Source organism: Diospyros lotus, chromosome 13 (genome assembly GCF_014633365.1).
Source record: "Diospyros lotus cultivar Yz01 chromosome 13, ASM1463336v1, whole genome shotgun sequence".
Classification (NCBI taxonomy): domain Eukaryota; kingdom Viridiplantae; phylum Streptophyta; class Magnoliopsida; order Ericales; family Ebenaceae; genus Diospyros; species Diospyros lotus.
The window spans coordinates 7,844,097-7,858,744 of record NC_068350.1 but is presented as its reverse complement, the minus strand read 5'-3'; the positions used below and the strand labels follow the sequence as shown (position 1 = coordinate 7,858,744).

Genomic DNA, 14,648 nt, shown 5'->3' with positions numbered 1-14,648 from the left:
GCAGGCATATGATTCGGCCAAGTCGCAATACAACTCTCTCTCTCTCTATGTTTGCAACAGCTCGTTTTGGTTTTATAAGTTATTTCAACAGCAGATCATTTATCCTCTTGACGAACTGATTAAAGCGTCTAAAGGTTATTTATGACCTACTGCTCAACTAGGCAAAGCTTTCGAGACAAGCAACTTGCGACCTACAATCAAAGATTTATTATTAAAGAACAATTGTTCTGAGAAACTCTTTAAGATCACAGGATTAATTCAAAGCAAACATCGTTTTATTACAAGAAGGTATCTGATACAAGAATTTTCTACCGAACTACAGCATGAAGAAGGAATGAAGCCTAAACAAACTAGAGGATAACCAGAGTCCACAATGATCTTTGGCCTCCCCCGAAAGCAAGAAAAAGACACAGTTAGCCGGATCCCAAGAGGCTTGGCAGTCTTCAAGCTTTAACCGCGCGATCTAACAACCTTCAGCTTTGACCGAGCGGCTGGTAATCCTCTTCATCCCACATTCGACAGAAAAGGAAGAAGAAGATTGTCGGACCGCTTGGCCGCAGTTGAAATATCGAAGTACAGCGAGCAGCCTCATGCCTGCAAGAACATTCCACTAAGCAACCCAGAATAAACATGCCTTGATAGCTTGAAAACAAATGGGGTATTTATAAGCCCCGTCTTGGAACAAGGGGGGACGCACGATCAAAACCATGAAAAGCGGGGTCGTAATGGTAGCCCTCGTTCCTGGGTCCGCTGACTATTTCCGGAGCCCAAAAATTGTTCCCAAGGATATGGCGAGTCCCAAGACGACGGTTCAACTTCGTAAAGCAAAGGATAGGTCGCAGGGCCAATATTCAAAGCGTTGCGAGGTGCGAGGTTGAGCTGGGCCAATATCCGAAGCGTTGCGAGGTGCGAGCTCCTTGACGGGTCTTCGAACAACCGATAACGAGCTCGCAGTGCGAAAATTTTGAAATTTCGAAACAACGACCCAAAGCCAATTCAAAGCCCACTCCGACACGACCTAACGTCCCTACTCGATAAGTCAGGTTTAAGTTCCACTTCTTCGAAATTTTGATTGAGTTTACTTTGATTATTTATGAAGTTCTCTAAAAGTTACACCCTAAAGCCCGACCTGCCGAGACTTGAGCTACCAAGACCCAAAAGCTCGACCAAATCTGTGCTCGAAGAAAAAACTAAAGAGATACAAAAGCATTGGGGTTTCATTGAAACATAAATGTCTTACAAAAAAAAAAAAAAAAGGAGAAAAACCCTAGCTAGAGGGGGGAATCGCGGTTTCATGAGGAAGGCCGGCAGCATCCTTAGTAGGAGGGGTAGCTTCGGTCTGATCAGGTTGAGTGGAAGTCCCAGCAGCCTCTCCTTCAGCTACCTCAGTCTGATTAGGCTGAGTGGATGTCCCAGCAGCCTCTCCTTCAGCTGCCTCAGCTGCATACCTTGCGAACTCTTCCACGGCATCAGCACCAAAGAAAGAGACGTCCAGATCGGGGTGAACTGTCCACAAAGTATACAGAAACTCGATTGAATTTTCTGAAGTAGCCTCCTCGCGCTCCCGGGTCACCCGAGCTCCAACCTCGACTTCTTTCCGCACGAGCTCCTCCTTAAACTTCTCCAGCTCGCAAGTAACAGCTTCAGCTCGCTCCTCGGCCGACCTCTGTGCCTTCCTGCTTTCCTCCAACTACTCCGAAGCTTTCTTGAGCTTCACGTTATAACTGGAAAAGGCCTCGACATACATGGATTTCTCTTTAAAGAGTTCATCCTCAGCTTCCCTCTTAGCCTCCTCGGCCACCCGGACGCGGTCTGCGAGCCCTTCCTGGTGACTCCGCATCTTCCGGGTCTCCTCCGTCAGATAGGAGCGGCTATCTTGCAACTTCTTCTTATCCTCCTTGAGGTCCTTCGCGAGAGTCGCAAGCCTCTCCTTCTCCTCCAGGAGGACAGAGAGCTCCTCCGCTTGTTTGACGCAGCTGAGGACAGACTGAAAGGAAAAACAAAACGTGTAAACTTGCAAACAAAAGGAACGACGAAGATATGAAAAACAAGGAAAGCTTACCAAGAGGCCGTGACGAGCAGAAAAGAGTGGGAGTCTTTCTCCCGTAACACTCTCCCTCTCCAAGGCCTGGGCAGAATTCCCAAGGACTCGGTTCAGGTTGTTTAAAAGAAGGTCGAAGTATACTCCCCCCGCAGAAACCTCTTGGGCTGCAGAATCCTGAGGAGCGGCAGCCTTTTTCTTCTCGGCTTAGCTCCTTGTAGTAGGAGACGAAGTCGATAGAGCCTTCCTCTTGCTCCCAAAAGCTGAGGCAATTTGACCTTCGGCCCGAGCCTTCCTACAACCAGATATGGCCACAACCACCTCGGGGTCGTTGACTGCACTCTCACCCTGCAATTAAAACACAATAAAAACAAATCATAATAAAACTTTTATATTTTTTTTATTTTAGTGAGAGGTTTATACTCGCCAGTGTACGAGTGCAGTTGTAGTCCAAATTTAAATTTATATTTTCTGGATGAATCCAGGTCGTCCACTGAGAGATTTATTTATGGCAAAAGAAAAAGAATGTCACACACACGCACACGCATTTGGACAAATTGACAACAAGATTTTTTATGGTTTTGTTTTTAGACAACAGATACTAGAAAATAAAGTAAGGCAAAAATTGAAATAAACATTAAACGTAAAAATATGAATTTGGATAGTGCTTGAGTTAAGACAATTTCAGTACCAACCCGTTGATTCCCAAATTTTAGCATATAAGATTAGCAACATTAATTTAATTTCAGATATGAGGGTTTGTTATTAAATGCAATTAGAGATGATGATAGTTCTAGGTTAAGCAATCCCCATACATGATATGCGGGATTCTAATTTAAGCAACCACCATAAATCCAATTGCAATTAATACACAAAACAACTAAATTAATCATCCGGGTTTGAGTATGATAGCGTTTCCAGTTCTAGTAACTCTCATACATGGCATGAAAGCTCTAAGTTAGGCTTACGCTCCAATCCAAACCTAGTGATTTTTCAATAATTAATACACACTCATACTGAAATTTAAATTAATGTTACTTATTTAAAACGCAGCTTTTTTTGGGAATCATTGGCGTTGGACACTGTCCTTGCCTTAACCCAAGATTAGATTTAGCTACTCATCTCCATTAAATTAATTGACAGGAATTTAAATGACATAATTTAAATAACAGAATTTAAATGACAGGAATTAAAATAGAAGAAACTAACCGGCCATTTAGGCGGTAGATAATTAAATGACAAGAATTAAAATTGCAGAAATTTAAAGGCATAAACTAACCGTCCATTTAGGCGGTGAACAATTAAATGATAAGAATTAAAATTGCAGAAATTTAAAGGTATAAATTAACCGGCCATTTAGGCGGTGAATAATAAAGTAATAATAAATGACATAAGAATTTAAAAGAAGAAAGGAAGTAAGTAAGATCACAAGAGAGAATACTAAAGAAAAAGGGAAAGAACAAGAACAATTCTCAAAGAGAGAATTATAAGGAAACAACTAAACTTTTATTCAAGAATAATAATCACACTTACAAATGCAATCAAGTGAGCTATTTATAGGCCACAAGATGCAATACAAACCACACAATTTCAATTATTCAATTAGACATAATTATATCTAATGGGCACTCACACACTTAAAGTTAAATGGATTTTAGCTATAATACACACCTAATATTAAATGGATTTTAGCTAAAATACATACCTAATAAAGCACTCATAAAGTTAAATGGATTTTAGCTATAACATCCACCTAATAGTTAAATGGATTTTAGCTAAAAAACACACCTAATAAAGCTCTCACATAAAAAATAAAAATAGATTTCTATAAATTGGTTTTTAATCTTCATTAGGATTAAAAATAATCCTTGGGCCTTCTCAAAATAATATTTTCCATGGGTTGTTCAAATTGGGCCTTAATTCTTCATGGGCTTGAATTCTTCATGGACTTGATTTCTTCATGGATTTGATTTCTTCATGGATTTGAATTCTTCATGGACTTTAATTTTTCATGGGCTTGATTTCTTCATGGGTTTGATTTCTTCATGGATTTGAATTCTTCATGGACTTTAAGTCTTCATGGGCTTGAATTCTTCATGCCTAAAAAAAAAATAATAATAATAATTTAATGTTATTAATAAATTATATATTATATATATGTATTACACATGGCACATATATATATTAGATTATATTATATATATATATATATTACATGCATGCATATAATGATGTATATGTATTATATATAATTTTATATATTATTATTATTATTATTAAATTTTACTTTAAAATTTCATTTCATTCATTTTTCAATTTAAACTTGCATATAACCATAAAATATATATTAATATCTAATTTAAACCATTTTTAAGATCAAAAGAAGGGTATAATTATAACAAAATTTTTACAAAATTAACCACTAATCATACCCCACAACTTAAACATTGCTAGTCCCTTAGCAATCAGATTATACACATGCCAAGCTTTAATAACTGTATGAATGTAAAAATTTCAAATTCGAAACCGAAATGCATAAAATTAAATAAATAATTTAGCATTCTAAATCAGATTTTTGGTTAAAGGTCATACAATCTCAGGAATGGAAATTAGGATAACCAACACACAGACTTACTCCCTCGAAGTTTTGACTTCAAATCTTACTATGGATTTTCTCTCCAATAAAAAGGATTCATCAGGTGTACACACAAGGGGGTGCACCGTTATAAGAGTAAATGCAGAACAAGTTCAAAACTCGGTGCTATCCCAAATACAAGGAACGTATTTTCATGAAAGAACAGGGAAATTGACATAGCTTCATGATTGGAATAATGCTCTAGACGAGTAACTTCTGAATTTAAACATGATTCCCTACTCCAAACTCGAATTCTGAGATCACATGATTTATAGCATCAAAAGGGACCGGACTGGGTTGTAATGGGGCTATAAGGTTAATACGGGTTGTCAAAGAAAATGTAGAGTGTGCAAAGGGTGTGTAGGGATTTTTTTTTTTTTTTTTTTTTTAGCATTCATTTTGAAACAGTTATGCTGAATAGCTAAGAGAATTTGCCCCTTTTTTTTCACTTTTTCTTTTTCTTCTTTTTTTTTCTCTTTTTTTTTCTTTTTCTTTTTAAATATGAAAATAGATAAACAGACTAATTCCCAAAATCACACCAGGTTGGATAAAATTCATATGGTTATGGGTTAAACAAGGGTAACGAAAGAAGTTGTACTACAAATGGCTCAAATGGGCTAACAAGAGGTTGATTTAAAGAAAAAAAAAAAGGCTCAAAATGAAAGAAATTGATCCCCCTATCATGCTTCTCAGTCATCTAATTCATAGTTTGAAACCAGTTAAATTCATCCGCTATCATACTAGACATTCAAAGCGAATTGATATTTTGAAGCCATTGAAAAGATAAGATAAACAAGAGAGCATATTTAGAGTAAGTGTTATTTCACTCAGAATTAACGGTTATTAGGCTCAAACACTTGCTTGGGTAATAGTCTCCACTTCTGTTGAGGGATCATTCAATGTACTAATAAGCTAATTACTGTTACCTTTGACTTTATGACCGATAACCAATTTTTAAATTTTGAATCCCCGATGAATGCAAATTACTTATTCTCATGCATAAACGTTTTCAAATGAGAAATCAATACATTCATGTTTCGTATTGCAAACTTAACCGGCTATCAGTGCATAACTTCAAAACTTTAGGAATAGCGTTATTTAAAACACAATTTTTTTTTTTAATAAGAGCAGATAAAGATAATCAATTCACACAAGACTACAAACTAGCAATAGCAAACTCACAGTTAAATATGAACCAAATAATTCATAACTAAACCTTACACCCCCCAACTTGAATTGCAGTAATAAATTAGGGTTGTTAAGAATACCTGTAACTCCACAAGTTCATTTTGCTGTGAACTGCTAAAACTTAAACAACAAATGAGCACACCATATATATATATTTATATTTTCACACCAAAATAAAAATTTCATGCAAGTCATAAGATAAGCAAAATGCGTCTCAAGAGTACAAAAAGTACTCCTTACTCAGCCATCTTATCAAAGACTTTGCTAACAACATTCCACAGTTTTGTTTTGTTTTTTTTTTGTTTTTTTTAAAGAACACAACCAAGAAAAATTCTGCAAGTTGTACAATAACTAGATGCGTCTCAAGAGTACAAAAAGTACTCCTTACTCAGCCATCTTAATAAAGAGCATTTCTCACAGTGATAAATCTAAATTAATCGGACCCCTTTGGCGCTTGTTACTAATTGCCTTAGACCAGTCTATCCGAGGCTCATGAAGATCGTACTGTGGAACATAAGCATGTAATTTCTCTAGCAGCTTATCAATGGTGGATGCAGAAATGAGAATCTTTCTTGCTGAACGAGAAATGAACTGTTGGTCCACAGCCTGATCAAGAAAAGAGAGTAACCCATCGAAAAAATGGTTAACATTTAAAAGTCCAATAGGTTTGGTATGGAGATTACTCTTGGCCCAGGAGATTATACAAAAGATTTCTTCAAGTGTTCCAAAACCTCCTGGTAAAGCAATGAAGGCATCTGACTGATAAATCTTACAAGCCATGCGCTCAGACATAGAAGTCGTTTCTATAAGTTGACCGCGTGTAATCCCGGAAATATGTGGTTCAGCTAAAGGGATTGGCATTATACCTACCACAGATGAATTTCCAAGATGTACAGCTTGTGAAACATAACCATTCAATCCACGACTTCCCCCTCCATATACCAAATTAATTTTTTTCTCTCCTAATTTTTTACCAAGTTCGCTCGCTGCAAGTGCGTAACAAATATCGCTCCCAAGTTGAGAGCCACAAAGTACACATATGGTATTGATTCGACGAACTAACTGACCTTCCATGTTTGTTTCTTTTGTATGTCCTGAAAAGAAGTTTGGCGATCAAAAGTAGCTATACAACAATTCAACAAGAAATAAATACAAACAAAAATCATGCGTATGTATAAGTAGTTGTGATTGTGGCTCACATCTTCCTCTGGTTTTACGTCCAGAAACGGCTTAAACACTTTCTATGAAGTGGGGATAAGCTTCCCATCCAATTTTCTTATAGATTGGCAAACAGGGTCGTTTTTAGTCAGATTCCCAAGACTATAGCGTTGGTGGTCACTTCTGAACTGGGTCCATAAAGCAAGAAGTTCTCTTTGCACTATTCCACACGGATGCGTCTCAAGAGTCAATCGGATATCATCCAGAGACTCCTTACTCAGTCCATCCTTTATGAAACTAATTTTATCTTCTCGATTTATGGACGTAAACCCCACAGATTTGCATCGTGTGTTACAGGTCCATCGAGCACATTTGTAACAACCATTCACTCTTTTCGCTCTTCTTTTCTTCGCAAAACTACTCTTCCCTAAGTCTGGAAAATGCTTAAAACTAGGTGAAGTTTCACCAGCTAATCGAACTTTTGCTTCGATCAGCCAACGAATATCTTCAGGGATGTTATTAAGCATCAACAACCTAAGTCTTTCACACCTAGCAACATAAATTTTTTTCAAATCATTCTGCGGGAGAGATGGATAGTACTTGTGAATTTTTGAGAGATAAAGATCCATTTTTTTTATTTTTTAAAAAAATTATACTAAGAAGAAAGTAAAGAACTATAAACTTTACAAAAGGGATGAGAGTACCTGATCGGAGAATAACACAAAGGAGAGAAGATTGAGCTCAAGAGGGGTGACTTGCCTCATACAGATATGCAGTCTCTTATAGAGCAATGGGCATCACTATTCTACACTCGACTCGAGGCATGCCATAATTGCACCGTCAGACTTGACGTCGTTTAGCGTCTTATTTTTCAACATTTGGCAGTGTGCCTTTTTTTTTTTTTCAACGCTCGGCGCCTCTGTTTTCAACATTTGGCAGTGTGCCTTCTTTCTTTATAGGGCAGTGTGATTGCACTGCCCAAGAAAAGATGGCTACCACCAGCGTCAATTCTGTCTCTCTCAATTCAATTTTTTTTTTTTTAATTAATTTTGTTTTAATTTTTGTTTTTTATTTTTTTTTAGGTAAATTTTTGTAGACACCTTACCCCCCAACTTAAATTGCTTATTGTCCTCAATTGGCAATAAAAGGATAGAAGATAGGCATACCTGGTGGTCTTCAATACATAAACTCGTATGGAGAAATTTTATTTAGACTGCACATAGAGAAACACTAGTTAAGTAATGCAGAAAAGGAACAACTTATATGTATATATAAAATTATTTTATTATATTTTCATTTATTTTTTTTTAGATTTTTTTTTTTTCTTTTCTTCCAATTAAGGATCAAATGAGTGATTGCCCACCTAATCGTATAATATCTCCCATTCACTACACCACTTTTAAAGTTATTTTCAAAATTATATAAATTGATTTTTCTCATGAATGCACATATATATTTTGAAAATATATCGTCCGGAGGTGTTGGTTTTATTATATCCGCGTATGGCACATTAATTTGCACAAACATCTCACACGTGTTTGGTTTAATTTGATCCTCAATAATATCGACTAACCTAAAAGATAGAAATTGAGGGGTAAATGTGGATAAACTTATTATTTTTTCACATTTTGGCTCTCGAATTTTATCCTCTTCTTCCTCCCAAGTTTCTTCTTTTCTTACATCATTTTGGTCTCTTTTTTTTTTCAAGGCTTCATTGACATCTACCTCACTGTGATCAACCACTCTCTCTTCTTGCACCAAAGGGTGTACTGTCCTAGGGGCATCAAGTTTCTCAATTATTTCTCCATTCCTTAAGACAGTCACTCCTATGTCCTGCTCCTGACTTTCACTTTTGATGATGGGTTTTATTAATGGGATTTGGAGTGAGTTGGGATGGACAGGCTCTGACATGCTCAAAGTCTGTGTTAGCTGTGTCAATTGGTTCCTAATGTCCTCTGTAACTCTAATGGTATGTTCTTGACATTTGGACATTTGTGTAAAAATTTCCATTTGGCCTTGCATAAATAGATTGAAGGTATCTTCTAATGAACTCCCATGAGGGGGTTGATATGCATCGAATGTAGACCCTTCATTCGTTTGAAATGATTGAGGCTGGGAAAGGAAGTGCCCATATGGTTGGGCTACAAAATCATTTTCCCATGAGAAATTTGGATGAAAGTGTGAATTAAGGTGATATGCATCAAAGTCCGAATGGTAGTTTTCCTCATGGTTCTGGTAATACATTCTCTCATAGTTGTGTGTGTGTGTGTAATTGGATTGACCATACAATACCTCCTTAAAAGCAGGTATTATAGGGCAGTCATCCGTTAAATGAGCTGAAGTCTCACACACAGCACACCAAACCTCAATTTCATGGTAAGTAGGTAACAAATGGGTAGTGTCTGGTTGCAAATCAAAAGTGGTTTGCCTAAGAGGGTATAGATAATCCTTAAGAGGTCTAGACAAATCAGATTCAAAATGATAATTTTCATCATGATAAGTATCTTGTGCAGACAGATTGTCGTAATTTTGAGACATGAGTGTAAAGTTGACAATCCAATTGAAGGTAAAGACTCAAAATGATATGAAAATACTGTTTCAAAATTCTACCTGATCTCAGTCTCATATACAATGCACAAACAAAAATAAAGTAAAAGAGAAATAGAGTTACCGATTTTATCAAGAGATGCTTATTCTTTTATTTTATTTTTATTTTTTTTCTTTTTGTTTTTGCCTTAATCTCCCCGGCAACGGCGCCAAAATTTGACTGCACTCTCACCCTGCAATTAAAACACAATAAAAACAAATCATAATAAAACTTTTATATTTTTTTTATTTTAGTGAGAGGTTTATACTCGCCAGTGTACGAGTGCAATTGTAGTCCAAATTTAAATTTATATTTTCTGGATGAATCCAGGTCGTCCACTGAGAGATTTATTTATGGCAAAAGAAAAAGAATGTCACACACACGCACACGCATTTGGACAAATTGACAACAAGATTTTTTATGGTTTTGTTTTTAGACAACAGATACTAGAAAATAAAGTAAGGCAAAAATTGAAATAAACATTAAACGTAAAAATATGAATTTGGATAGTGCTTGAGTTAAGACAATTTCAGTACCAACCCGTTGATTCCCAAATTTTAGCATATAAGATTAGCAACATTAATTTAATTTCAGATATGAGGGTTTGTTATTAAATGCAATTAGAGATGATGATAGTTCTAGGTTAAGCAATCCCCATACATGATATGCGGGATTCTAATTTAAGCAACCACCATAAATCCAATTGCAATTAATACACAAAACAACTAAATTAATCATCCGGGTTTGAGTATGATAGCGTTTTCAGTTCTAGTAACTCTCATACATGGCATGAAAGCTCTAAGTTAGGCTTACGCTCCAATCCAAACCTAGTGATTTTTCAATAATTAATACACACTCATACTGAAATTTAAATTAATGTTACTTATTTAAAACGCAGCTTTTTTTGGGAATCATTGGCGTTGGACACTGTCCTTGCCTTAACCCAAGATTAGATTTAGCTACTCATCTCCATTAAATTAATTGACAGGAATTTAAATGACATAATTTAAATAACAGAATTTAAATGACAGGAATTAAAATAGAAGAAACTAACCGGCCATTTAGGCGGTAGATAATTAAATGACAAGAATTAAAATTGCAGAAATTTAAAGGCATAAACTAACCGTCCATTTAGGCGGTGAACAATTAAATGATAAGAATTAAAATTGCAGAAATTTAAAGGTATAAATTAACCGGCCATTTAGGCGGTGAATAATAAAGTAATAATAAATGACATAAGAATTTAAAAGAAGAAAGGAAGTAAGTAAGATCACAAGAGAGAATACTAAAGAAAAAGGGAAAGAACAAGAACAATTCTCAAAGAGAGAATTATAAGGAAACAACTAAACTTTTATTCAAGAATAATAATCACACTTACAAATGCAATCAAGTGAGCTATTTATAGGCCACAAGATGCAATACAAACCACACAATTTCAATTATTCAATTAGACATAATTATATCTAATGGGCACTCACACACTTAAAGTTAAATGGATTTTAGCTATAATACACACCTAATATTAAATGGATTTTAGCTAAAATACATACCTAATAAAGCACTCATAAAGTTAAATGGATTTTAGCTATAACATCCACCTAATAGTTAAATGGATTTTAGCTAAAAAACACACCTAATAAAGCTCTCACATAAAAAATAAAAATAGATTTCTATAAATTGGTTTTTAATCTTCATTAGGATTAAAAATAATCCTTGGGCCTTCTTAAAATAATATTTTCCATGGGTTGTTCAAATTGGGCCTTAATTCTTCATGGGCTTGAATTCTTCATGGACTTGATTTCTTCATGGATTTGATTTCTTCATGGATTTGAATTCTTCATGGACTTTAATTTTTCATGGGCTTGATTTCTTCATGGGTTTGATTTCTTCATGGATTTGAATTCTTCATGGACTTTAAGTCTTCATGGGCTTGAATTCTTCATGCCTAAAAAAAAAAATAATAATAATAATTTAATGTTATTAATAAATTATATATTATATATATGTATTACACATGGCACATATATATATTAGATTATATTATATATATATATTACATGCATGCATATAATGATGTATATGTATTATATATAATTTTATATATTATTATTATTAATATTAAATTTTACTTTAAAATTTCATTTCATTCATTTTTCAATTTAAACTTGCATATAACCATAAAATATATATTAATATCTAATTTAAACCATTTTTAAGATCAAAAGAATGGTATAATTATAACAAAATTTTTACAAAATTAACCACTAATCAGTCGTGGGTCGTGATTGTCTCTGGGGAGGTAGAGTAGATGGAATCGCCGGAGGATCGGCCGCAGGTACTATGGACCCTTCAAACCCGGGCGCATCCACCTGAGCCTGCGAAGTCGGAGCTAAAGGAGTTGCAGTAGAGGTCGCCGCCGGCTTGCCGCGCGGGGCGTACTTCAGTTTTATCATCTTCGGCATCGATTGACCGGCTTGTTCTTCTCGATCACCTTCGTCCGAGCTCGCACCCAAGTCAATCTGTTCAAGGGAAGACTTAACGTCCTTCCTCCCCCGAACCCCTATCCTCTTTTTGTCTATCTCCTTTACGTTGAGCGAGGGGGCGAGCCCGAACTTGCGAAGCAGGTCGTCAGAAGGCTCGCTGTCATCGGCGTCCGTCTTCAAAGCAGCAACACTCTCGAGCAGCTCAACCTCGTCCTTGGTCAAGCTGGGCTTTTCACCAAAGGTATCTGAAAAAGAAAGTAGTTAGTCAAAAGAATAAGGGAAAAGCATGAAAGACAAGGATATGAGCCCGCTTACTGGGACATTGAACAAAGTCGTAGCTCGTGAAGAGAAATGCAAGAGGCAAAAAACCACCGTGCCTTATATGCCCCTACGTTGGACTTCCCCTTTGCCTTACCTTTTGGCAAGCGATCTTTATATTTGGACCTACGAGCGGTGAGATAGTACAGCCCGCTACCTAAACCCTTGAAAGAGAAGAGGAACCTAATGATCCTAGGGGATGGAGACTAAAGGTCTGCCCTCTTAAAAAGGAGAGCTAATGAAGAAAGTTGGGTGTAGGAGTTTGGGGTGAGCTAGAAAGGTGAAAGTCTCAGGTCGTTCAGGAGGGCTATCAAGTAAGGAGGGACTGGAAACCTAAAACCAGATTCTAGATGTTGAAGGCTCAGAGCAATGAACCATTTAGGGGGGTTGGCAGCATGGTCCTCTAGAGAAAGAACCATGGCACTGGAGCTCGAAGGGAAGTTATACTCCCTAACCCATGAATTGAGCTCGCTGAAGGTCACATTTGAAGGATGACGCTTGAACACCTCGCCGGCGCTTCGGTCATCCTTAGACCGTTGAGACGAAGCAGCAGAGACAGACGAAGCGAGTTCCCGAGCGCCCCCATCTCGCCGAGAGGAGAGCTCTTGAATAGTCTCTTCTCACCCTTCGCATGGTTCCGAAGAAGTCGGAGTGTCCATGTCTCCTATCTTGTAGTCGCGGCGCCTGTAACCTGAGAGGGACATCTACGACAAGATTAGAGTCAGGTCGCCGGAAGCCGACCAGTACTCGCGAGATAGAAAAAAGCCTTAAGGGCTCCCCCATTCAATCAGGTCGCGCAAGATCCGCGAAACAAGGACACTGCCTAAAGCAAAGGGGGGGCTGGACATTCCAGCCTGGAAGATATCTATACACGAGCCGAGCTCGCTTCTACAGCTGCGAGCCAAAAAGGGGCAAACGACGCTCCGAAACTGGAAAAAGACAGCCATCACGAAGAAGGCAGTACGCGAGTAAGACTGAAGTGCAGCTAACCAAAAGGCTAATTAAAAGAGTTGGAACTTACAGGAAAAACAGCAGGCGAGTGGTGCCGGAGTCGGGAACGGCAGCAAAGGCACCCAAAAACCAAGAAGGCGATTGTAACCGGTGCTGAGCGCGGAGACGGAAGAAAAAACCTTTGCACAAGCAAAAATTCGAAATGACAAGCGAAGAGGGAAGAAGGTAGCCTCTGCCCGTTATTTATACCTTTCACTCGAAAGATCTCGGCCGTCGAATCAGAAAACGACTCACGGCATGCCCCAAGTAAATCGGTCGCACGATATCTCGTGGGGCCCACAGGCATAATCACGCACAGTAATGGGAAAGTGCGCACATTAAAAGTGGTACGGACAAGACGTGCCATTCGAAACGTTTCTCGAGGAAGGGACGGGAGATAATCCGAAACGCAGATAAACAGGTCGCGGCAACTAAAACAGCTCTCAGTTCGCAGATCGCACTAAGAGCTGGGGGGCTTATGTTATGGGCGATCTCCGGGAATCAGCTGACGGGCTGGACCTGGTCCCACAGGGCGAACCCAAAATACCCAAGGCCCAATAGGCCGACCGAAATTCCTTAGAGGCCCGCTAGGCCCAGAGATCGAGAACCACCAATGAAGAGTCTCATGGTAAAAAGTCAGGTCGCTTGAAGATAGCGAGCTCGCCCTAAGCGAGCTCGCTCAAAACAACATCCCAGTATCACAACATCACGACTTCAGCTTCGCCGAAAGACGCGCCAAAGATTAGAACAGCTAGAAGACCGCAAGATAATCGGAAGCGATATACACCTGCCTATCAGAAGTAATTCAAATCCCTGAAGACAAGGAACCTATCCTTGATATTCCGAAGCCGATAAAGAAAACGCCATCAACGGAATAGACTCCTTCCATACTTAGAACTGATTCGAATTGTAAACAACACGACTCTATTTATAGAGAAGGACACGCCACTATAAAGGGATCGATCACTGAATTACATACTGTGACTCTGCCGGAATAACCAGAGAACAGTCGTGGACTAGGCATCATTCGGGCCGAACCACGTAAAAATCTTTTGTGCTTCTTGTTTGTTCTTTTGCTTCTGTTCCTTACTCTTCGGCACCTGTTATCGCATTGTGGGTTCTCGAACTCCGGTTGATGGTTCTCGTACGTCAATAGGACCCAACCCCGTTGAGTGTACCTGCCAACTCAAGCTATCCTCTCCCCTGGAATGATGGAAAACAAAGGTGAGTCGCGAGACTCGGTAAGCT

General features: G+C 37.9%; 1 protein-coding gene across 1 annotated transcript; it reads right to left on the bottom strand.

Annotated features, from left to right (window-relative positions):
• Positions 1-1,267: 1,267 nt before the first annotated feature.
• Positions 1,268-12,996, bottom strand: LOC127788820 (eukaryotic translation initiation factor 4 gamma-like). The gene is made up of 5 exons (XM_052317450.1): positions 12,945-12,996; positions 11,979-12,337; positions 2,285-2,389; positions 1,746-1,987; positions 1,268-1,676 (listed from the first exon to the last, which is right to left on the bottom strand). The coding sequence occupies exons 1-5, from the start codon at positions 12,994-12,996 to the stop codon at positions 1,268-1,270; spliced, it is 1,167 nt and encodes a 388-aa protein (XP_052173410.1).
• Positions 12,997-14,648: the final 1,652 nt, after the last annotated feature.

Excerpts from the sequence above, each read along its gene's own strand:
- LOC127788820 (XM_052317450.1), bottom strand. The coding sequence starts at position 12,996 with ATGGGGGCGCTCGGGAACTCGCTTCGTCTGTCTCTGCTGCTTCGTCTC. Across the intron at positions 12,338-12,944 it reads TCTGCTGCTTCGTCTCAACG|ATACCTTTGGTGAAAAGCCC; the intron begins GTCTAAGGATGA and ends TTTCTTTTTCAG. Across the intron at positions 2,390-11,978 it reads CTCCGACTTCGCAGGCTCAG|GGTGAGAGTGCAGTCAACGA; the intron begins GTGGATGCGCCC and ends TTTTAATTGCAG.